The 24,408-nt window shown below is 48.1% G+C and overlaps 1 protein-coding gene across 1 annotated transcript in view; it reads right to left on the reverse strand.

The window, feature by feature from the left end:
* The window catches only part of MIA2 (MIA SH3 domain ER export factor 2), a 143,721-nt gene that overhangs the window by 76,297 nt on the left and 43,016 nt on the right, over window positions 1-24,408 (reverse strand). The window contains exon 9 of the mRNA XM_088464616.1: window positions 307-323. Within this exon, the coding sequence (XP_088320742.1) occupies window positions 307-323 (17 nt within the window). The remainder of the gene's footprint in view (window positions 1-306; window positions 324-24,408) is intronic.

Below are 24,408 nucleotides of genomic sequence, written 5' to 3' on the forward strand. Positions count from 1 at the left end.
TAACATGACAGTTGGGAGCTGATTGGCTGGTGGTTTATCACTATCCAGTTTGTCACTTTTCAGAGCTTAGTACATCTCCTCCATGTTAGTGAATACTCTGTGGGAGCATAACCGTAACTCAATCGCTATGCATGCGCAGTGCGGCTTTCACACCTGCGCAGCGACTAAAAAAATCAACATTGCGCAAATCTCAGAATCAGTCCCTCAGACCCTTAATATAAAAACACTATTTTTTTATTTATTTCATTAGAAAAGAATTTATATCCAACCTCAAAGTTAAAATGTGTATGAACCAATTTTGTTAACCGAATAGATGTAGTCAGTTTTGTTAGTATTCACATATCCTAACTATGAAATAATGTTGTTATTATTATTATTATTATTATTATTTCTTATTTTTCACTTTCACATAATTTTGGATTTATATAGTGTGATAGAAGCACTGGAGAAGTGTGGAATGGCTTCTATATCTGTCCCAGATTCCTGTCTTATGCCTTTTAAAACCCCCAGGAGAAGTCTGTTGGATAAAGCAGACTAGAAATGTCAGCTTCTGTGAAAAGCCGGAATGGGTCCTGGGGGTGTGGATGTGAGGAGAGGGAGGGCTCCATCCAAAGGCCACTCAAGGTGTTGTGAAGTTAGGGCTGAGTGTCTCATACCTTTGAGAGCAGGCCCGCAGGTTAGCTTGCTCTGAGACACTGTTGGCTACAAACCAGAAGGTACTGTGGATGGGGATTTATTTAGTGTTCTGTTAGTAAGGGAACTTACTGTCTAGTTAGTGCCCAGATGGGCTAGGATTTATTTTATGTTTTGTTTGTGTGATTATTGATATTGCACAATAAAAACTGGCACCGACCAGCTTGTACAAAAATCCACGTCTGGAGTGCTATGTCCTGGTTGCTGTGTGTAAGGTGGTGTCCATCTACCCCAGGAGAGGACCCCCTACACCGCCCTTATCACAATTGGTGGAGAATGCGGGCATGCACACACTGAAGTTGCAGCAAGGAAAAATGTATCCTTTAAAATTTAAACGGACAGGCATGAAATTGTGTAATCCATGAAGGTGGCATTAGCAGATGCTCAGAGAGGCCAGGTTCTGCTTCCAGCCTACCCCTAAGGACAACATGGAGGATGTTGTAAAGGCCTTGCTTCAGGCTACGTCCGCTCAGCAAGAAGCTACCAGAGTCCTGCAGGAATCCACCCAGGTGCAGTTATTGGCCTTGGAGGCAGCACAGAGGCAACAGCAAGTTACCATCGAGGAAACCCGCCAGGCCTTAGTGGAGAACAGCCAGGCTATAAAAGAGGTGGTACAACACCTAGTAGCCCGGACTGGAGATGCTTCCACTGACCCTCCAAACCACACTCGCTCCATACGCGCCAGCCATTTTTGCAGAAGATGACCCCGAGTGATGACATGGAGGCATATCTTACGGCCTTTGAGAGAACCGCAGAAAGGGAGAGTTGGCCCAAGGAACAGTGGGCAAGTCTTGTAGCACCCTTCCTGTCTGGAGAACCACAAAAGGCCTACTATAATTTGTGCATGGCTGATGCCAAGGACTATGCAAAGCTAAAACGGGATATCCTAACTCACTTGGGAGTCACCTCATTTGTTCGGGCCCAACGAGTCCATCGCTGGGAGTTCCAAATGTAAAAGCCTCCATGTTCACAGATGCATGACCTCGTCCATCTAACCACAAAATGGCTACAGCCCGAGATGCTGACAGGACCACAGATCGTGGAAAGAGTCATGATGGACTGGTATCTGTGATCGCTACCGACATCTCTGCGCAAGTGGGTGAGCCATGCAGACCCTAAGTCCCCAGACCAGTTAGTCAAACTGGTGGAGAGGTACATGGTGGCTGAGGAGCTGTTGAGTCTGCCCCACTGAGCCCCGATGACGCACCGGCGAACTCCCATCGACACTGGTAAGACTGTTCCAGGGGAGAAGGGTGCTGGGCGATGGAATGTACTTAAGACTGAGGGTGTGGAACCTGGAGACAGGCCAGCCAGGCCAGGAAGGTTCCTACCCCATAAAAGACTAGATAATAATATGATTCAGTGTTTCCGATGTGGTGGCTTCGGCCATATTGCAGCTAATTGTTCACTTACCTCTGAACCTATGCAATGTGATACTGCTCATGAATACCGCAGGGGGTCTTTCTTTGCACAGCCAGCCTGTACTGCTGACCGGATAAGCACATGTGTGTACTCACTGTAGAAGGCAACCGTATACAGGCTCTGTTAGATTCTGGTAGCCTGGTGACACTTATGAAAGCTGAGCTGGTGAACCCCTTGAAACGTAAGGGAAAAACTGTTGGTGTGACCTGCATACATGGGGACACTCGCTATTACATTACTGCAGAAGTGAACATCAAATACCATGTGGTTCCACAGTAGTCTCTGTGGGTTTGGTACATGGCTTAATGTATGATGCAATATTGGGGAGAGACTTTGCTCACTTCTGGAAGTTGTGGGAAAGCCGATTTTGCACAGAGGTAAATCACCCTGACTAGTTTCAGAAGGTTACTGGCGTAGTAGCAGAGGAAGTTTCTTCAGAGTCAGAGATGTTCCCTTTTTCTAGTATGATTGGCGAACTAGAGAATGCGGAGCATGATGGTGGCTCGCCAAGTGATGTGCCTCACATTGAGGTGGGAAGTGTTATTGAGCCAGTTGATCGTCTGACTGATTTAGAGGTCAGAAGAGAGGTCTTTGCCGTGGAGCAGTTAAATGACCCTACTCTGGTAAAAGCCAGGGAGAATGTCAAGGTGATCAATGGTAAACCCATAGACCCAAATAGTCCTTTGTCATATCCTCACATGGCAGTATGTCAGGATTTGTTGTATCAGGTGACTAACAAGGGGGAAGATATTGTGGAACAATTAATAGTTCCCAAAGCTTACAGAAGAACAGTGTTAGATCTGTCCCATGGTCATATAACAGCAGGCCACCTAGGGGTAGAGAAAACCACTGAGCGAATTATGCAGAGGTTTTTCTGGCCCGGGGTCGATAAAGAGGTATCTGACTATTGTGCATCCTGCCCTGAATGTCAGTATCATGCTCCAAAGCCTCATTTCAAAAGTCCCCTGGTTCCGGTACCCATTATTGAGTTTCCGTTTGAAAGAATAGCTATGGATTTGGTTGGGCCATTAATTAAATCTGCCCGGGACCATCAATATATTCTGGTGATAATGGATTACGCTACCAGGCACCTGGAAGCGATACCATTACGCAATACATCAACCAAGACCATTGCTAGAGAATTAGTCCATGTCTTTAGCAGGTTGGGAATACCTAAGGAGATCCTGACTGACCAAGATACGCCATTTATGTAAAAAATCATGAAAGAGTTATGATGCATGTTTAAAATTGATCAGTTAAGAACCTCTGTGTACCATCCCCAGACCGATGGGTTAGTGGAGAGATTTAATAAAACTTTAAAACATGCTAAGGAAAGTAGTGGTTACGCATCTTTGCTCCTGGAGACAGAGTGTTGGTTTCCACAGTAGAAAATAAACTTTTGGCTAAATGGCAAGGACCCTTTGAAATCTTAGAAAAAGTGGGGCAGGTCAATTATAAAGTTTACCAGCCGGGGAAAAGAAAGCCAGAACATATATAGCATGTAAATCTTATAAAACCCTGGAAGGATAGAGCTGCACTGTCAGCCGTCTGAGCCCCTCCAGTAAACCCAGGGCCCGTGGTACCCGAAGTGACAGTGGCAAAAACCCTGTCAGCCAGTCAACAGCAGGAAGTTAAGGAATTTCTGATCAGAAATAGGGTGCTGTTTTCTGACCTACCAGGGAAAACCACGGTCATTAAACATGACATAATCACTGACCCAGGGGTTAAGGTTAACCTGAAGCCCTATAGGTTACCAGAAGCCCATAGAGAATCAGTGTCGAAGGAAATTAAAAAAATGTTAGAGTTGGGTGTAATTGAAGAATCGCATAGTGAGTGGTCAAGTCCTATTGTGCTCATTCCAAAGACCAACGGGAGTGTGCAATTCTGCAATGACTTCCGGAAATTGAACAGTGTGTCAATATTTGATGCCTACCCTATGCCTAGGGTGGATGAACTAATTGAAAGGCTGGGGACAGCCAGATATTTAACTACTCTTGACTTAACCAAAGGGTATTGGCAAGTGCCGTTAACTGAGAACGCCAAAGAAAAGACAGCTTTTTTTTGCACCAGAGGGGTTGTTTCAATACAAGATGTTGCCCTTTGGGCTACATTGGGCACCTGCTACCTTTCAAAGAATGATGGATAGTATTCTAAGGCCCCATAGTCAGTATGCTGCTGCTTATCTGGATGATGTAGTCATTCATAGTCCTGATTGGTAGTCTCACTTGCCCAGAGTACAAGCAGTGTTGGACTCCATCTATAAGGCAGGTGAGAGCCTTCTTAGGGATCACTGGGTATTATAGGAGGTTTATACCCAATTTTGCCACCATTGCAGTCCCACTGACTGACCTTACCAAAGGCAAACAGAAAGTCATGGTGGAATGGAGTCCTGAAGCAGAGAAGGCTCTCCAGGAGTTAAAAATAGTGTTATGTAACCAACCAGTTCTGATGACCTCTGATTTTGACAAAGTGTTTGTTGTACAAACTGATGCGTCAGATTTAGGCATAGGAGCGATCCTGTCCCAAAGCAAAGAGGGTGAAGAACACCCGATTTTTTCTTAAGCCCGAAATTAAATGTACATGATAGAAACTATGCTATGGTCGATAAAGAAGCATTGGCCATACAATGGGCATTAGAAACTCTCAGGTACTACTTGGTGAGAAGGAAGTTCAGATTGATCACTGACCATGCCCATTTGAAGTGGATGTCAGAAAACAAGGACAGTAATGCGAGAATAACAAGGTGGTTCTTGGCATTACAAACCTTTAAATTTACAGTAGAACACAGGCCAGGAAGCCAGCTGGCCAATGCAGATGCTTTGTCACGTGTCCATTGTTTGGGGGCTGCAGTTGTTCCACCCCACAGGTCGAAACAAAGGGGGGATATGTGATAGAAGCACTGGAGAAGTGTGGAATGGCTTCTATATCTGTCCCAGATTCCTGTCTTATGTCTTTTAAAACCCCCAGGAGAAGTCTGTTGGATAAAGCAGACTAGAAATGTCGGCTTCTGTGAAAAGCCGGAATGGGTCCTGGGGGTGTGGATGTGAGGAGAGGGAGGGCTCCATCCACAGGGCACTCCAGGTGTTGGGCCTTTCAGCCTGGTAGCAGGCTCATTAGGGCTTGAACCTGGAAATGGCTGATTTATGCTGGGTTTAATTAGGGCTGAGTGTCTCATACATGGGAGAGCAGGCCCGCAGGTTAGCTTGTTCTGAGACACAGGGCCTGATTCAGACCCGCTCGCAAGCGGGTCGATGTTGGCCCAGTGTGCATGCGCACGATGGAGCCGGCTCCGTCGTGCGCATGCGCGAGACCCGGATAGCGACGGGCAAGCCGACGCTCCATGTCTCGTAACACAGGGGGCGTGCTGTCGATGGTGAGTGACAGCATGCCCCCTTTGGTGGGCATGCCGGGGGCGTGGCTGCCCAGATGGAGGTGTTCCCATGGAAATGCCTACTGTCTGGGGCCGGCCGCACTGACATCACAAGTGATGTCAGTGGGAGTGCTTTGGGCTCTGATAGAGCCGAAAGCAATCCATGGCTTGCGGCAACAAGACCCTACCACAAAGGTCTCGTCGCAAGCCCGACGGTCGCGATGGTCTTGACCATTGCGACCATCTTCCTGGCCGCTCACTATAGCTGTGGGTGGTCTCCCACAGCTATATGAGCGGCCAGGAGGCCGCTCTAAAAATTAAGAAGGACGGCCCTGATTCAGAGCGAGCGCTCCGTCAGAGCGTCCGGCTCTGAATCAGGGCCACTGTTGGCTACAAACCAGAAGGCACTGTGGATGGGGATTTATTTAGTGTTCTGTTAGTAAGGGAACTTACTGTCTAGTTACTACCCAGCCGGGCCAGGGTTTATTTTATGTTTTGTTTCTGTGATTATTGATATTGCACAATAAAAACTGGCGCCGACCAGCTTGTACGAAAATCCACGTCTGGAATTGCTGTTTCCTGGCTGCTGTGTGTAAGGTGGTGTCCATCTACCCCAGGAGAGGGACCCCCTACCCCGACCTTATCACAATACATAACAAAATATTAAAACAATAGATATATAGAAAAAGTAAGAAAGCTGCATTAAAATAGTGTCAGTGTATGAAAATAAAATGCTATAAAGGTGGCTAGATGTGCTTGTAAGTGTCCTCCTGCAGGTTTAGAACTAGGGAATAAGTATGATTTACCCATGCCCGGCAGAGGAGGAAATCCCCATCGTCAAAGGTAAGTATATACTAACCTATTTCTGCCCCCTAACCCTCCCTTAGGGGTGCCTAACCCTAATCCCCCCTCTAAGTGCCTAAACCTAACCCCACCGCCTAAACCTAAGTCCCCACCCGGGGGTGCCTAACGCTAACCCCCCCTTCTCCTAGCCTAAACCTAACCTCCCAGGGGGGTGCCTAAACCCTAAGTCAACCCTGGCAACCCTAACCCTCCCCCCGCAGCTATCCGCACTCGGTGCCCGGTGTCCCTTCGATTGGGATGCCGGGCGTCGGGCTCCTGGCCTATGTCTAATGACAGGCATCGGCATATCGACGCCTGTCTTTAGACCCTTGCCGGCATACGACAGTCGAGAAGCTGGCTGTCGAGATTAGGTCCGCTGGCTTCCCGCCTGCATACCCGGTACTAGAGACTGATAATAGGTACAAAGTATTTACCTGGTACATTTGTTTCAAACTTGTATCAGTTCTTACATATGTATCAAAGTGTTATGGTGGGTACACCGCAAACGACCGTCAATCTTACTGATGATCAGGAGATTACCCTTCGCCCCGGACCATGAAGATTGCCGGTACACACTCAGAAGATTTAATGAAGGATGGATTATTATTATTATTATTTTTAGCATCTTTTATTTATATGGCGCCACAAGCGTTCTGCAGCGCCTTACTTAAACAAATAAGTGACCAGTGACTTACAATACAATGCAGGACGAGGACATGGATAATAATACATTGCTACATTAGCAACCATAACACCAAAATAGCAACAGCATAAGCAACCAAGTGTTAGGTGCCCTAGTAGATGAAAATAAAGGAAGGAGAAACACAAGAGGGTAGAGGGTCCTGCTCATTCTAAAGGGGAGGGGCAGAGAAACAGGCGTGCCACAGACGGGGTAGTTGGGAGGAAGGAGCATGTAGCAGTAAGTTAGGATGATCACACGTTCCGTCCCTCATTAAACTACACAGCCCCGCATGCAATATCGTATATGATTGGGCGTGCAGCCCGGCCAATCACACAATATTGCATTCAACCCAAAGGAGCGCGTAATTGGGGGTACACATTAGCCGATGTGCCCGATATATCATTCTATGTGTACCCAGCTTATCAGTACTATAAACAGTTTCTAGTCGCTGGTAGATCTCAGCCAAGGGAGAAGTTTTGCATTTTCTCTAAAGTCGGCTGTGTATAGTTAGATTACAGTTTTGCTGGGGTTCACCTTGTGAGGAAGGAGATGATTCCTCAGATAACATATAAATAGATATATAAATCTTTGTATTTAGCACTTTGTGAAATCCCTCACTCGTGTAGTGAATGATGTAAGGAATCTGAGATCAGGGGTGTATCTAGGGATCCAAGCGCCCCTGGCAATGTAATGTACTGGCGCCCCCCTACCCCTTATGCAGTGCCCCCAGTAGTGATCCCCCCTATGCTGCATTGCCCCAGTAGTATACAGTGCCCCCAGTAGTAGCCCCCCTATACAGTGCCCCCAGTAGTGATCCCCCCTATGCTGCATTGCCCCCAGTAGTCCCCCCTATACATTGCCCCCAGTAGTAGCCCCCCTATACAGTGCCCCCAGTAGTAGTCCCCTATAGTGGACACCCCCTATTTCAGTGCCCCCCCCCCCTGTAGTGGCAGGCTTACACACACACACAAAGAACAAATAAAAATTTAACTTACCTGGTCCCCACTCCTGACATGACCGCCGCTGTCCGCTATGAGTCCCGGCCCGCTCTTCTCCTGCATGGGAGAGACGTCATGACGTATGACGTCTCTCCCATCACATGCTGCGGGGGGAGCCGGCACAGGGAGCTCATGAGTGAGCTCCAGCCGGCTCCCTCCGCGGACGACGCAGGAGCTAATGAGAGTCTGTCTGACTCTCATTGGTTGGCTGCTATTACTAACACACAGCCGGCGGCGGCGGCTGTCTGTTTGTAAACTGTCTAGGGCAGACCGCTATCACTGCGGTCTGCCCTACACTTGTGGGGCCGGGAGACTTATCCACCCCTTGGCTACTGGTGGCACTGCCGGGCAGTGCCCCCCCTTTGGTCGGCGCCCCTGGCGAGTGCCATCCTGGCCAATGGGTAGATACGCCCCTGTCTGAGATGTCTGGTATGGGTTTTATCACTACACCATACTTCTAATAATGTCTGTTATTTGCCAGTGTCTGCAGGTGGTCAGTAGATGCATGAGTGAGTTCAAATTTCTATTATTCTCTCAAAGATGGTTAGTCAGCACTCATTTCTATTTACATTGATCCCTTATGGTAGTGATCTGCTTATAACCATAGACATGTATATAGTAAAGATTGGCTGGAACTCATGGATACAGGACCTCATTCAGAGCCGGTCGCACAGAGCTTGCGGTCGGTCTGAATGAGGGGAGGACGTCTTGAATTTTCAAGACGTCCTCCTTTGCGGTGGTAAGGCTGTGAGTTAACACCCACAGCCTTACGACCGCCTAAGGTGATGGTCGCGATGGTCAAGACCATCGGGGCTTACGACGAGACCCTAGGGTAGGGTCTCCCTTGTCGTAAGCCCCGGAGAGCTTTCGGCTCTGTCCATGGGAATGCCCCCGTTTGGGCTGCCACCCCCCCGGCCCGCCTTCCAAACGGGGTGAGCTGTCAATCAACATCGACAGCTCGCCCCCTTCGGATCGAGACCCGCTACGACCGGCGCTGTCGGTCGTAGCGGGTCTCACGCATGCGCACGACGGCGCCGGCGCCGTCATGCGCATGCTCTGTGGGGGGCCATCGACCCGGTCCGAGCGCATCGGCGCTAACGACCGTGTCTGAATGACTCCCACAGTCTCTAGTTCCTAGAGGGACTAGTTTCTTGGGCTATGGAACCACTTTCTAAACAATACGCTCAGGAATATAAATTATTATTAAAGTAATGCAACTAGCTCTAACCTTATCTCTATCCGCACTCCTTCCCACCCTCTCCACTCCGCCTGTGACCCCGCCTCACCTCGCTGCCTCAACTTCAATTCCTCTCACACTCACCTCCAAGGCTTTGCTCCAATGTGCCTGCCTCCTCTGGGACTCACTGCCTCACTAAGTCAGACAATAACTGTACCCAGCTATAAACGTGCCCTTATAAACACTTACCAGCCCTGCTCATAAAGGATCAGTCCTATTCTTTACCCCTCCTCTATGGAACCTTCCCAGCTCATCCTCCAGCTCTTCACCACTTCCCCTTAGTATGTAAGCTGAAATGTGCAGGGCCCAGCAACCTCATGTCCTCCTCTTAGCACTATCCACGTCACCGGTGCTCCTCTCCCTTGTCTCCTACTCTCCATCGGTGACTCTGACAGCTGTGCAGGCATTATGTTCACATTCAGAATGTCAACACCACAATGTAGCCATGAACAAAATGTTGAAAATCAAAATGGATACCATGTTGACATTGTCATAATTGTCAGTATGTCGACATTGTGAATGTCAACAGTCCATTTTAGTGTTAGGGTTAAACTGCAGTTAGGGTTAGGCTGCGGTAATGGTTAGGGTTAGGCTGTGGTTGGGCAGTTAGGGTTAGGCTTTGGTTAGGGTCAGACGGCAGTTAGGCTTAGGCTTCGGTTAGGTTTAGGCTTTGGTTAGGCTGCGATTAGGGTTAGGTTGTGGTAATGGTTAGGCTGTGGTTAGGGTCAGGGTGCAGTTAGGATTAGGTTACATGTGGGATTAGGCTGTGATTAGAGTCAGGCTGCAGTTAGGGTTACGCTGTGGTTAGGGTCAGGCTGCGGTTAGGGTCCGGCTGCAGTTAGCGTTAGGCTGCAGTTAGAGTCAGGCTACGGTTAAGGTTAGGCTGTGGTTAGGATTAGGCTGTGGTTAGAGTCAGGCTGCAGTTAGGGTCAGGCTGTAGTTAAGGTAAGGCTGTGGTTAGAGTGGGGCTACAGTTAGAGTAGGCTGCAGTTAGCATTAGGCTGTCGTTGGGGTCAGACTATAGTTAAGGTTAAGCTGCGGTTACGATAAGGCTGTGGTTAGAGTCAGGCAACAGTTAGGGTTAGGATCAGGCTTTGTTTTGGGTTAGGCTGCAGTTAGGGTTAGGATCAGGCTTTGTTTTTGGTTAGGCTGTGGTTAGGGTTCGGCTACAGTTAGGGTTAGGCTGTGAGTAGAGTCAGGCTGCAGTTAGGGTCAGGCTATAGTTAAGGATAGGCTGCAGTTAGGATTAGGCTGTGGTTAGTGTCAGGCTACAGTTAGGGTAGGCTGCAGTTAGGGTCAGGCTATAGTTAAGGTTAGGCTGCAGTTAGGATTAGGCTGTGGTTAGAGTCAGGCTACAGTTAGGGTAGGCTGCAGTTAGGGTCAGGCTATAGTTAAAGTTAAGCAGTGGTTAGAGTTGGGCTACAGTTAGAGTAGGCTGCAGTTAGGGTCAGGCTATAGTTAAGGTAAGGCTGTGGTTAGAGTCAGGCTACAGTTAGGGTAGGCTGCAGTTAGGGTTAGGATCAGGCTTTGTTTTGGGTTAGGCTGCAGTTAGGGTTAGGATCAGGCTGTGTTTTTGGTTAGGCTGCGGTTAGGGTTCGGCTGCAGATAGGGTTAGGCTGTGATTAGAGTCAGGCTACGGTTAGGGTTATGCTGTGGTTAGTGTCAGGCTGCGGTTAGGGTCCGGCTGCAGTTAGCGTTAGGCTGCAGTTAGGGTCAGGTATAGTTAAGGTTAGGCTGCGGTTAGGATTAGGCTGTTGGTAGAGTCAGGCTACAATTGGTTAGGGTCAGGTTATAGTTAAGGGTAAGCTGCAGTTAGGATTAGGCTGTGGTTAGAGTCAGGCTACAGTTAGGGTCAGGCTATAGTTAAGGTTAAGCTGTGGTTAGAGTTGGGCTACAGTTAAGGTTAGGCTGCGGTTAGGATTAGGCTGTGGTTAGAGTCAGGCTACAGTTAGGGTAGGCTGCAGTTAGGGTCAGGCTATAGTTAAGGTTAGGCTGCAGTTAGGATTAGGCTGTGGTTAGAGTCAGGCTACAGTTAGGGTAGGCTGCAGTTAGGGTCAGGCTATAGTTAAGGTTAAGCTTTGGTTAGAGTTGGGCTACAGTTAGGGTCAGGCTAAAGTTAAGGTTAAGCTGCGGTTAGGATTAGGCTGTGGTTAGAGTCAGGCTACAGTTAGGGTAGGCTGCAGTTAGCATTAGGCTGCCGTTGGGGTCAGACTATAGTCAAGGTTAAGCTGCGGTTAAGATATGGCTGTGGTTAGAGTCAAGCTACAGTTAGGGTTAGGATCAGGCTTTGTTTTGGGTTAGGCTGCAGTTAGGGTTAGGATCAGGCTGTGTTTTTGGTTAGGCTGCAGTTAGGGTTCAGCTGCAGTTAGGGTTAGGCTGTGATTAGAGTCAGGCTGCGGTTAGGGTCAGGCTATAGTTAAGGTTAGGCTGCAGTTAAGATTAGGCTGGTGTTAGTGTCAGGCTACAGTTAGGGTAGGCTGCAGTTAGGGTCAGGCTATAGTTAAGGTTAGGCTGCAGTTAGGATTAGGCTGTGGTTAGAGTCAGGCTACAGTTAGGGTAGGCTGCAGTTAGGGTCAGGCTATAGATAAAGTTAAGCAGTGGTTAGAGTTGGCTACAGTTAGAGTAGGCTGCAGTTATGGTCAGGCTATAGTTAAGGTTAAGTTGCGGTTAGGATTAGGCTGTGGTTAGAGTCAGGCTACAGTTAGGGTAGGCTGCAGTTAGGGTTAGGATCAGGCTTTGTTTTGGGTTAGGCTGCAGTTAGGGTTAGGATCAGGCTGTGTTTTTGGTTAGGCTGCGGTTAGGGTTCGGCTGCAGTTAGGGTAAGGCTGTGATTAGAGTCAGGCTACGGTTAGGGTTATGCTGTGGTTAGGGTCAGGCTGCGGTTAGGGTCCGGCTGCAGTTAGCGTTAGGCTGCAGTTAGGGTCAGGTATAGTTAAGGTTAGGCTGCGGTTAGGATTAGGCTGTTGGTAGAGTCAGGCTACAATTGGTTAGGGTCAGGTTATAGTTAAGGTTAGGCTGCAGTTAGGATTAGGCTGTGGTTAGAGTCAGGCTACAGTTAGGGTAGGCTGCAGTTAGGGTCAGGCTATAGTTAAGGTTAGGCTGCAGTTAGGATTAGGCTGTGGTTAGAGTCAGGCTACAGTTAGGATAGGCTGCAGTTAGGGTCAGGCTATAGTTAAGGTTAAGCTGTGGTTAGAGTTGGGCTACAGTTAAGGTTAGGCTGCGGTTAGGATTAGGCTGTGGTTAGAGTCAGGCTACAGTTAGGGTAGGCTGCAGTTAGGGTCAGGCTATAGTTAAGGTTAGGCTGCAGTTAGGATTAGGCTGTGGTTAGAGTCAGGCTACAGTTAGGGTAGGCTGCAGTTAGGGTCAGGCTATAGTTAAGGTTAAGCTGCGGTTAGGATTAGGCTGTGGTTAGAGTCAGGCTACAGTTAGGGTAGGCTGCAGTTAGCATTAGGCTGCCGTTGGGGTCAGACTATAGTCAAGGTTAAGCTGCGGTTAAGATATGGCTGTGGTTAGAGTCAAGCTACAGTTAGGGTTAGGATCAGGCTTTGTTTTGGCTTAGGCTGCAGTTAGGGTTAGGATCAGGCTGTGTTTTTGGTTAGGCTGCAGTTAGGGTTCAGCTGCAGTTAGGGTTAGGCTGTGATTAGAGTCAGGCTGCAGTTAGGGTCAGGCTATAGTTAAGGTTAGGCTGCAGTTAGGATTAGGCTGTAGTTAGTGTCAGGCTACAGTTAGGGTAGGCTGCAGTTAGGGTCAGGCTATAGTTAAGGTTAGGCTGCAGTTAGGATTAGGCTGTGGTTAGGGTAGGCTGCAGTTAGGGTCAGGCTATAGATAAAGTTAAGCAGTGGTTAGAGTTGGCTACAGTTAGAGTAGGCTGCAGTTAGGGTCAGGCTATAGTTAAGGTTAAGTTGCAGTTAGGATTAGGCTGTGGTTAGAGTCAGGCTACAGTTAGGGTCAGGCTATAGTTAAGGTAAGGCTGTGGTTAGAGTCAGGCTACAGTTAGGGTAGGCTGCAGTTAGGGTTAGGATCAGGCTTTGTTTTGGGTTAGGCTGCAGTTAGGGTTAGGATCAGGCTGTGTTTTTGGTTAGGCTGCAGTTAGGGTTCGGCTGCAGTTAGGGTTAGGCTGTGATTAGAGTCAGGCTTGCGGTTAGGGTTATGCTGTGGTTAGGGTCAGGCTGCGGTTAGGGTCTGGCTGCAGTTAGCGTTAGGCTGCAGTTATTGTCAGGTATAGTTAAGGTTAGGCTGCGGTTAGGATTAGGCTGTTGGTAGAGTCAGGCTACAGTTAGGTTAGGCTGCAGTTAGGGTCAGGTTATAGTTAAGGGTAAGCTGCAGTTAGGATTATGCTGTGGTTAGAGTCAGGCTACAGTTAGGGTAGGCTGCAGTTAGGGTCAGGCTATAGTTAAGGTAAGGCTGTGGTTAGAGTCGGGCTACAGTTAGAGTAGGCTGCAGTTAGCGTTAGACTGCCGTTAGGGTCAGACTGCAGTTAGGGTCCGGCTGCAGTAAGTGTTAGACTGCAGTTAGGGTCAGGCTATAGTTGAGGTTAAGCTGTGGTTAGAGTTGGGCTACAGTTAAGGTTAGGCTGTGGTTAGGATTAGGCTGTGGTTAGAGTCAGGCTACAGTTAGGGTAGGCTGCAGTTAGGGTCAGGCTATAGTTAAGGTTAGGCTGCAGTTAGGATTAGGCTGTGGTTAGAGTCAGGCTACAGTTAGGGTCAGGCTATAGTTAAGGTAAGGCTGTGGTTAGAGTCGGTCTACAGTTAGAGTAGGCTGCAGTTAGCGTTAGGCTGCCGTTAGGGTCAGACTGCAGTTAGGGTCCGGCTGCAGTAAGCGTTAGACTGCAGTTAGGGTCAGGCTATAGTTAAGGTTAGGCTGCAGTTAGGATTAGGCTGTGGTTAGAGTCAGGCTACAGTTAGGGTAGGCTGCAGTTAGGGTCAGGCTATAGTTAAGGTTAAGCTGTGGTTAGGATTAGGCTGTGGTTAGAGTCAGGCTACAGTTGGGGTAGGCTGCAGTTAGGGTCAGCTATAGTTAAGGTTAAGCTGTGGTTAGGATTAGGCTGTGGTTAGAGTCAGGCTACAGTTAGGGTAGGCTGCAGTTAGGGTCAGGCTATAGTTAAAGTAAGGCTGTGGTTAGAGTCGGGCTACAGTTAGAGTAGGCTGCAGTTAGCGTTAGGCTGCCGTTAGGGTCAGACTATAGTTAAGGTTAAGCTGCGGTTAGGATTAGGCTGTGGTTAGAGTCAGGCTACAGTTAGGGTCGGCTGCAGTTAGGGTTAGGATCAGGCTTTGTTTTGGGTTAGGCTGCAGTTAGGGTTAGGATCAGGCTGTGTTTTTGGTTAGGCTGCGGTTAGGGTTAGGCTGTGATTAGAGTCAGGCTGCGGTTGGGGTTACGCTGTGATTAGGGTCAGGCTGCGGTTAGGGTCCGGCTGCAGTTAGGGTCAGGTATAGTTAAGGTTAGGCTGCGGTTAGGATTAGGCTGTGGTTAGAGTCAGGCTACAGTTAGGGTAGGCTACAGTTAGGGTCAGGCTATAGTTAAGGGTAGGCTGCGATTAGGATTAGGCTGTGATTAGAGTTAGGCTACAGTTAGGGTAGGCTGCAGTTAGGGTCAGGCTATAGTTAAGGTTAAGCTGTGGTTAGAGTTGGGCTACAGTTAGAGTAAGCTGCAGTTAGGGTCAGGCTATAGGTAAGGTTAAGCTGTGGTTAGGATTAGGCTGTGGTTAGAGTCAGGCTACAGTTAGGGTTAGGATCAGGCTTTGTTTTGGGTTAGGCTGCAGTTAGGGTTAGGATCAGGCTGTGTTTTTTGTTAGGCTGCGGTTAGGGTTCGGCTGCAGTTAGGGTTAGGCTGTGATTAGAGTCAGGCTGCGGTTAGGGTTACGCTGTGATTAGGGTCCGGCAGCAGTTAGGGTCAGGTATAGTTAAGGTTAGGCTGCGGTTAGGATTAGGCTGTGGTTAGAGTCAGGCTACAGTTAGGGTAGGCTGCAGTTAGGGTCAGGCTATAGATAAGGTTAAGCTGCGGTTAGGATTAGGCTGTGGTTAGAGTCAGGCTACAGTTAGGGTTAGGATCAGGCTGTATTTTGGGTTAGGCTGCGGTTAGGGTTAGGCTGCGGTTAGGGTTTGGCTGCAGTTAGGGTTAGGCGGCGGTTAGGGTTAGGTGGCGTTTAGGGCTAGGCTGCGGTTAGGGCTAGGCTGCGGTTAGGATTAGGTTGCGGTTAGGGTTTGGCGGCGGTTAGGGTTAGGCTGCGGTTAGGGTTTGGCTGCGGTTAGGGTTAGGCGGCAGTTAGGGTTAGGCGGCAGTTAGGGTTAGGCTGCGGTTAGGGTTAGGCGGCGGTTAGGGCTAGGCTGCGGTTAGGGCTAGGCTGCGGTTAGGATTAGGCTGCAGTTAGGATTAGGCGGCAGTTAGGGTTAGGCTGCAGTTAGTGTTAGTCTGCGGATAGGGTACAATCAGCTGACAACGCTATGTTGACATACTGACCAGGTAATGTCAACATTATGTCATTATTTATTTATTTCCAGTTATTTATATAGCGCACACATATTCCACAGTGCTTTACAAGGAATATTTGGCCATTCACATCAGTCATTATCAGCATTGTGAACGTCGACATATGACATGTCAACATTCCGAATTCCGACATTTTGTATCGCAACACTCTGATTCTGTTAGCTTGTCCGTACATTGGGTGCAGGATCCTTAAGTTGTGAATTCATTTTCTTACCCCCTGGATTGATTGTCTGGAGAGTTTATGCCGCATTACAAATAAAAGTTAGTAAATAACGTTGTATAAATTATTTCCCTGGGAAATAATTTCCCTTAATAAGACTGCCCAAACACAGAATGCACCTTATGTATCTGATTCTTCATCAAAGTGCAATATTTTGTATCAATCAGTTGCTGTTACTTTAGCATTTAATACTATTACTTCTGAAGCCACATGTCCTGGCGTAAACCTGGTGCATATACTACTCTTACATACTAACGTCAACATGGTGCATATTCTGGTGTTTTCTTCTGGGGTAAATATGGTGCTTATGTTTCACTGACAGAGCTGAACGCATCTTGAGATCTGTCCAACTCTGCAAACTGTACAAAATGTGACTTTTTTTTCAGACGCCTGAATTTTTTCATAAAACCCATCCAACTCTACACCAGCCCGCAGGGCCATAGCTAGGGTAGTGCGGCCGGTGCCATCGCACAGGGCACCACAGGTCAGGGGGTGCTGTTTGAGCCTGTCCAGCATCTCCTGGCCTCTCCTATCTCTTCCCTGGCCCCTCCCCAGAAGCCATGGCCCTTTTTTGGGTGCATTATGTACCTTTGAAAAATGAAGGTGGCGCCAATGCTCTTTCTGGCACAGGGCACCAAAAAGTCTAGTTACGGCTCTGCAGCCCCTATGACTCAGTGTCACCTAATTCCAGCTGCGACATGATACATGTGTGATCAGTGGCGGGCTGGGCCGGGGGGCAGGGTGCCATCTGCCCCCCGGGCCGCTACAATTTTAAAGATAGGGGCCGGCTGCACACTGCCTCACATGCCCGGTTGTCAGGAGAGAAGATGCTTCCCGACAGAGGAAAGCGGGACAGTTCCCGCTGGGCCGGTCCCAATCTCCCCTCTGCTGGGCTGGCTTACAATGTGTCAGCCGGCCCATTTGACACAGCCTGCCAGCTGCTGCACTTCAATTGGAACGCAAACCGGAAGCATTCATCTGCTCTGGCTAGCGGCAGAGTAGAAGGCTTCACAAGCCATTCCTGCGCCGCTTAGATGACCACTCCTCCGCGCCGGCATTTGCCTCTTTACCGCCTGAAGTCACATGGGAGGCGCCACTATGGCAGCCCTGTAAGGCACTTCCTCCAGGTGACTGTGCCGGCTCCCTGGCAGCAGATAACTGCAGAATGTCTACTCCCTGCAAGATTGCTGTGGTGACTGTGCTGATTGCCGTGGTGACTGTGCTGATTGCCGTGGTGACTGTGCTGATTGCCGTGGTGACGGTGCTGATTGCCGTGGTGACTGTGCTGATTGCCGTGGTGCCTGTGCTGATTGCCGTGGTGACTGTGCTGATTGCCGTGGTGACGGTGCTGATTGCCGTGGTGACTGTGCTGATTGCCGTGGTGCCTGTGCTGATTGCCGTGGTGACTGTGCTGATTGCCGTGGTGACGGTGCTGATTGCCGTGGTGACGGTGCTGATTGCCGTGGTGACGGTGCTGATTGCCGTGGTGCCTGTGCTGATTGCCGTGGTGACTGTGCTGATTGCCGTGGTGACTGTGCTGATTGCCGTGGTGACGGTGCTGATTGCCGTGGTGCCTGTGCTGATTGCCGTGGTGACTGTGCTGATTGCCGTGGTGACGGTGCTGATTGCTGTGGTGCCTGTGCTGATTGCCGTGGTGACTGTGCTGATTGCCGTGGTGCCTGTGCTGATTGCCGTGGTGCCTGTGCTGATTGCCGTGGTGACTGTGCTGATTGCCGTGGTGACTGTGCTGATTGCCGTGGTGACGGTGCTGATTGCCGTGGTGCCTGTGCTGATTGCTGTGGTGACGGTGCTGATTGCTGTGGTGCCTGTGCTGATTGCTGTGGTGCCTGTGCTGATTGCTGTGGTGACTGTGCTGATTGCCGTTGTGACGGTGCTGATTGCTGTGGTGACTGTGGGATGCATGCTGCGGGACCACAGATGGGGGGAGGGGAGTGTGTGTGTATATGTGTGTGTACAGTGTGTGTGTATATGTGTGTGTGTATGTGTATATATGTGTATGTGTATATATGTGTGGGTGTGTGTATGTGTATATGTGTGTGGGTGTGTGTATGTGTATATATGTGTATATGTGTGTGTATATGTGGGTGTACAGTGTGTGTGTGTGTGTGTGTGTGTATATGTATATATGTGTATGTGTATATATGTGTGGGTGTGTGTATATGTGTGTGTACAGTGTGTGTGTATGTGTATATATGTGTGGGTGTGTGTATATGTGTGTGTACAGTGTGTGTGTATATGTATATGTGTGTGTACAGTGTGTGTATGTGTATATATGTGTATGTGTGTGTGTACAGTGTGTGTGTGTGTGTGTATATGTGTGTGTACAGTGTGTGTGTATGTGTATATATGTGCGGATGTGGGTGTACAGTGTGTGTGTATGTGTATATATGTGTATGTGTATATATGTGTGGGTGTGTGTATGTGGGTGTACAGTGTGTGTGTATGTGTATATATGTGTGGATGTGGGTGTACAGTGTGTGTGTATGTGTATATATGTGTATGTGTATATATGTGTGGATGTGGGTGTACAGTGTGTGTGTATGTGTATATATGTGTATGTGTATATATGTGTGGGTGTGTGTATGTGGGTGTACAGTGTGTGTGTATGTGTATATATGTGTATGTGTATATATGTGTGTATGTGGGTGTACAGTGTGTGTGTATGTGTATATATGTGTATGTGTATATATGTGTGGATGTGGGTGTACAGTGTGTGTATGTGTATATATGTCTATGTGTATATATGTGTGGATGTGGGTGTACAGTGTGTGTGTATGTGTATATATGTGTATGTGTATATATGTGTGGGTGTGTGTATGTGGGTGTACAGTGTGTGTGTATGTGTATATATGTGTATGTGTATATATGTGTGTATGTGGGTGTACAGTGTGTGTGTATGTGTATATATGTGTATGTGTATATATGTGTGGATGTGGGTGTACAGTGTGTGTATGTGTATATATGTCTATGTGTATATATGTGTGGGTGTGTGTGTATGTGGGTGTACAGTGTGTGTATGTGTATATATGTCTATGTGTATATATGTGTGGGTGTGTGTGTATGTGGGTGTACAGTGTGTGTATGTGTATATATGTGTGGGTGTGTCAGTGGCAAACGCAGGATTTCTAGAGGGGGGTTTCCAAATGCTTGATTTTAGAGTGAGTGTGGCCAGTCCATGAATAATTAGCACTTAACCAGCTTTCTCCTTCATCCACTAGGGGACACTGGAGTTCAAGACAGTGGGGTATAGACGGTGGTAGAGCAGAGCCTGGCACTTTAAATAATTCTGAAGTGTGACTGGCTCCTCCCCCTCTATGCCCCATCAGCCCCAGTTTTTAGAATGTGCCCGAGAGAGCCGGTCACATAGGGCTGAGCTCCAGCCCACACTTAGTATTTTTTCTTTTATTTCAACTTAATTTTAATTTCTAGCTTTCACAAAGCATTGAGGACAGGCTGACAGAGTACTGCGTCTGTCAGCCTGCTACATGGAGGCATCAGGAGACCCGCCTCCACTAAAAAGAGTGTGTGTCGGAGTCCCAGGCACCCTGGCAGTAGCTCAGGGAGGACACGCCACAGCTTAATATAGAGGCTGTGTCCGTGCTTCCGAATGCCTAGCCGCAGCCCTGATGCCAGCAGTGGTAAGTATAGCTCTGTTCCCCTTATGGGGAACGGAGTTTAATCTGCGGCCCCTCTGCCCCCTCCCAGGCTCAGGTGGTATATACTGTAGTATAACCCCTCCTGGAATCCTGTTATAACGCCGCTAGCGTTGTTACAAGGGGCGGAGGTACCGCGCATAGAGCGCGGATACATGTACAGGGAGACTGTTCAGACAGTCTGTAATGTTGCTGCCTAGCAGCATGCCTGATCCCTGCACGATGAGCGCTGTCTTACTTTATAGAGCCTGACAGCGCTCTGTTTGCTGCTCTCACGAGAGCCGAATCCTCCCTCTGCTATATCCCCACGGGGAGGGAGCCTGCCGCGACCCGCTACTCCCATAAGGGAGTCTACATTGCGCAGCAGCGCGGCTGTTCCCTGCCGCGCTGGTGCTTGAAGAAGCACTGGGCTTCTGCAGGGGGAGGAGCACAGCCGCCGGAGAGCGATGCTGTTATTCACAGCGCCCTCGGCTGCTGGTTGCGGCGCCGGAGATTGCACCGGCGCTGGCTACAATTGGCCGCATGGCGGGGTTTAGGGAGCTGCTCAGCGCGGCTGTTCCCTGCCGCGCTGGTGCTTGTAGAAGCGCTGGCTTCTGCACACAGCCGCCGGAGAGCAAGGCTGTTATTCACAGCGCTCTCGGCTGCTGGTTGCGGCGCCGGTGCTTGTATGAAGATGCACCGGCGCTGGCTATTACGTTCCCGCTCCCCCACTCGCGCTGCTATACCAGCCATTGTTTGCACCCCGCCAGCTTATTGATAAGGGGCGGAGTCTAGTCCATGCTGGCGTGCACAGATGCCGCCATTACCTCCAGCGAGTATTCTTAAACAGCATATGCACCTGCCTTAAAAGGAGCCGGGGCTTATTGCCAGCATCTCCTGCATCCTCACTCTGGAGTTCTGTGGGGGGTGCAACCCTTAACAGGGTTGTGGGTTTTATTCCCAGTACGTCCCTAACTGTTTGGAGTTTGTATGTTCTCCCTGTGCTTGCATATGGCCTCTTCCGTTTTTTTCTTTACTTAAACCTACAGCACCTGGTCTTATTAGGTTTAACAGCACAACTGTGGAGTTTGTAATTTAACCTGCAGTCTTTATATAGATTCTGGCTCTGCCTCATCTCTGTTATATTGCACGTCGGTAGTTCCCCTACGGAACTGGGTAGTGTACTGGTTTAATATTATATTTAAAAAAAAAAAAAAATACATAAAAAAAAATGAAGCACAGGGAGGAACATGTCACAGGCTAATATAGAGGTTGTGTCCACGCCACTTTGCCCACCACATATCTATCAGCACCTACGGCCACACGCCCGATCTCGTCTGATCTTGGACGCTAAGCAGCGCCAGGCCTGGGTAGTACTTGGATGGGAGACCGCCTGGGTATACCAGGTGCGGCAGGCTTATTACATTGAACATCTGGGGCAAATATGCTTGATGTGTAACAGAATAATGCAGTGTGTTTCTTCCATCTATAGCTGCCAGAGATCACTCTGCCTAAATGTGTATAGTATGCATAGTCGGGCCACTGTTCTGGCTGCTGCCAGAAATTACGGTTATTGCATATCTTTAACTCAAGGTTACAAAAAGGGTGCGTCCCATCCTCAGGCTTATGCCTCACATTGGCTCGCCTTAACAATGAGCCGTACTCTTCTCATGCATAAGAAGGGCACATATGTGGCTGCACATATGTTAAATCTCAACAGCCTTCGGTGCTTACCTTAGAAGGTATGCATCTGTGCATCTATATGGATTTATATCTTATTTATTCCCTTCGGCAGCACACACAACACGAAGTAGTAACATATGGCCGTTGTGGTGGTTGGCATTGCTGTCTCGCATCACTGAGGTCATCTTTTGATTTCCATCATCTGGAGCCAGAAGGGCACACCTGATAAGGCGAGTACACCGGTAACGGAAGGGTCCCAGGATGGCAATCAGTCTGGGATAGTACGTTGCTAACATTTCCTGCCCCAACGCCGTAGCAGAATGACAGCCACGCACGGCACATGAGCAGTCTCCCTGCGTGGAGGTAAGCCACATGTATGTATATACTTGTATTTTAAACTAAACCCGGCGTTAAGACCTGGGGCTCAGTTCCTTCCATGGCTCTAACTATTGCCCATGTTATATTTTTCAAATTATATCGTCACCTACTAATCTTGTATGTAGGTACGCGTAGGCATGTGGGGATTTGTGTGTGTAATATATGTATGTGTGTGTGTATGTGTATATATATATATATATATATATGTTTTGCTTCTTATCCTTACCATTAAAGCAGGGGTAGGATATGTTCTTCTCAGTTTTATGTCTGATACCTAGCATATTTAAAGAGGATGCTGCGACGAGAGGCTGGACTCTCCTGATCCGGTAGTTTGTTCTATAACTCCGCTTAACACCATCTCTCCCTAGGGATTGGGTGGTGTGTGTGTATATGTATATAATTATGGATATGTGTAGGTATGCCTATACTTCCACAATCATTAAGGTACATATTATTCCACGTCTGGAAAGCTGCCAGGGTTTACCAGAAGCTGTCTGTTATACATATTATATGGTGGCTCTATAGACTAGAGTCATGTTCTGCAGCTTACATAGGATAGTCACAGGCTCCTACGGCATCGCTTCTAGTATGGACTCTATACATGTCCTGGGGCCTTCCTGTATGTCCACACATGTATATGTACTTACACCCGCCTCGGGTTATAGTCCTGTTTCCATCAGTCTATATCTACGGCGTCCACTTCGGGGGACCTATTAATTACAACTACACTCTAGGGCGCACTTAGTAACCAACTTGTAAGACACTAGGAATGCAGTGTGTGTATATATAGATATAGCATGCTGATCTCCTATTGCGGGATATATATATGTGTGTATATGTATGTAGCGTGCTGATCTCCTGGTGCAGGAGTTTGACAACTGACTTACTATGTCGGTACTAACTCTTCCTTTCAAAGAGTTTGCCTTTTCATGCAGCTATGTTTATGTGTGTGTATGTGTATATATACTGATATATTCCCGTTCCTTGTATGAATTTTCCTAATAATTGGAGAAATCTGTTTTTGGCCCTGTCTGGCGTTATCACTACATATATATATCTCTTCTTACTTGGGATAATTAACGCATTCTATGTCTATGTACAGGTACCTTTCCCAGTATCGATTCTGGTACTTTATATTATTGTCTTGTCGCATATCTCAATAAAATGGGTATCTGATGGTCCCTTGGGTACATTTTCTATCAGTACATAGAGAATCCAGGATCTATTCCATCCTCATGGCTTATTAGTTAATTTACATGAGGCCTAGGGCCACCCGCCGATATAGGCAGGGTCTGGCCTGAGTTGTATCAGATTGTGGGCGTAATACACACTTCACCATTATAAGTGTTAATGTAAGGATACACTAGCAGACCGTTTTTGGGGTATGTGTAATCTCTATATGGATACATATCCCTAATGGAACAGGCTCAGGTATAGCGTCCTGTTGTACGGCCTTCTTGTCTCCACTAACAATTTGCTAGTTTCTACAGTATTTTCTTCTGCAGCATCTCCAGACTGAAGTCCGTGCTGTAGAGCATTGATCTTTGCCCACTGAGGCTACTCTCTGTACCTGTCGTGGTGGGTTGCTGTGAGATGAATAAGGTCAGTGACATTCTACATAGCGTCCAGAGGGTTTCTGGTCGCTCACAGGTAAGCGGGCTTACCCCACTAATGCCTCGGAAGATGCTTCCTTTTCATGCATCCTGACATAGCTGTTATTCTATCTTACGCACCCTAGCTGCTGTCCTAGCAGCCTTCAGTTCTTTTAAATCAGTTGGCTGTACACTTTAGAGCTTTCCTGGTATGTAGGTGCATAGTTGTAACATTGAGATTTGTGACCCTATTCTACTGGAATCTGTTGGGTTTATGGACTGAAGCGCATCTATGGGCTAATGCACATTTTTACTATAAAGTGTGACAGTCTCTATGTTCCATACAGGGGGCCTGGTTTGTTTCCTGTTCAGTATCTGTTGATAAATTCAGCACACTGACAGGTACCTGAATGGTACCTTCATAGTTGTCCTAGTGCTTTAGCCTTGCGGATGGGATACTTCCCTATATTGGTAACTCTCCCTGGGTGGAGGTGGCATCCGTGCTCTTTTTCTGCTAAGGGTATCCTGGGTGTTTTCATACTATGTTCAGGCCAGTAGTTGGTACTGATTACACTCTACCATCATGTAGGAAGTTGTCTGCTGTTTGACAGGAGGGGTGGTACTGCCGTCTGACCCACTGGAAGGAAGTGTAGTCTCAATCCTCTCGTATCCGCCTCATGCCCAGTGGGATCGCCACTCGTTGACAACTTCTATGGTCTAAACCTTACACTGGTTACCAACCCTTTAGTAGTTGGACCTCGAGAATGGTTCAGGGCGACTGTTAGGTCGTGACTCTTGCCTCCTTGTTTGCTTGGTTAGGAGTCTGTGGACGGGTTCAGCTCCATCTCTGTATATTGGTATCATTATACTTTTATCTATATGATTGATGTCCCGCAGTGCTGGGATTCTGCTGTCTGAGACTGTTGCAGCTTCCTGTAGTTGTTGCTGGTACGGTTTTCTCGAGTTTTGTTCTCATGTTACGGCCATTCTATGGATTCTAGTTGGGGTTTTTCTGCTCCCAGCGGTCTTGCTTGGTCTGTTTTTGGCTGAGCTTACGGTGTTCTGATGCTTCTCATCTGCGGCTACTCTCTAGCCGTATTCCATTGAATTTACGCTGTAAGTTGTGGAATGTCTGTGACTGTTCAGCAAGG

This window comes from Taudactylus pleione, unplaced genomic scaffold (assembly GCF_031769625.1).
Source record: "Taudactylus pleione unplaced genomic scaffold, aTauple2 ptg001720l, whole genome shotgun sequence".
In the NCBI taxonomy this organism is placed as follows: domain Eukaryota; kingdom Metazoa; phylum Chordata; class Amphibia; order Anura; family Myobatrachidae; genus Taudactylus; species Taudactylus pleione.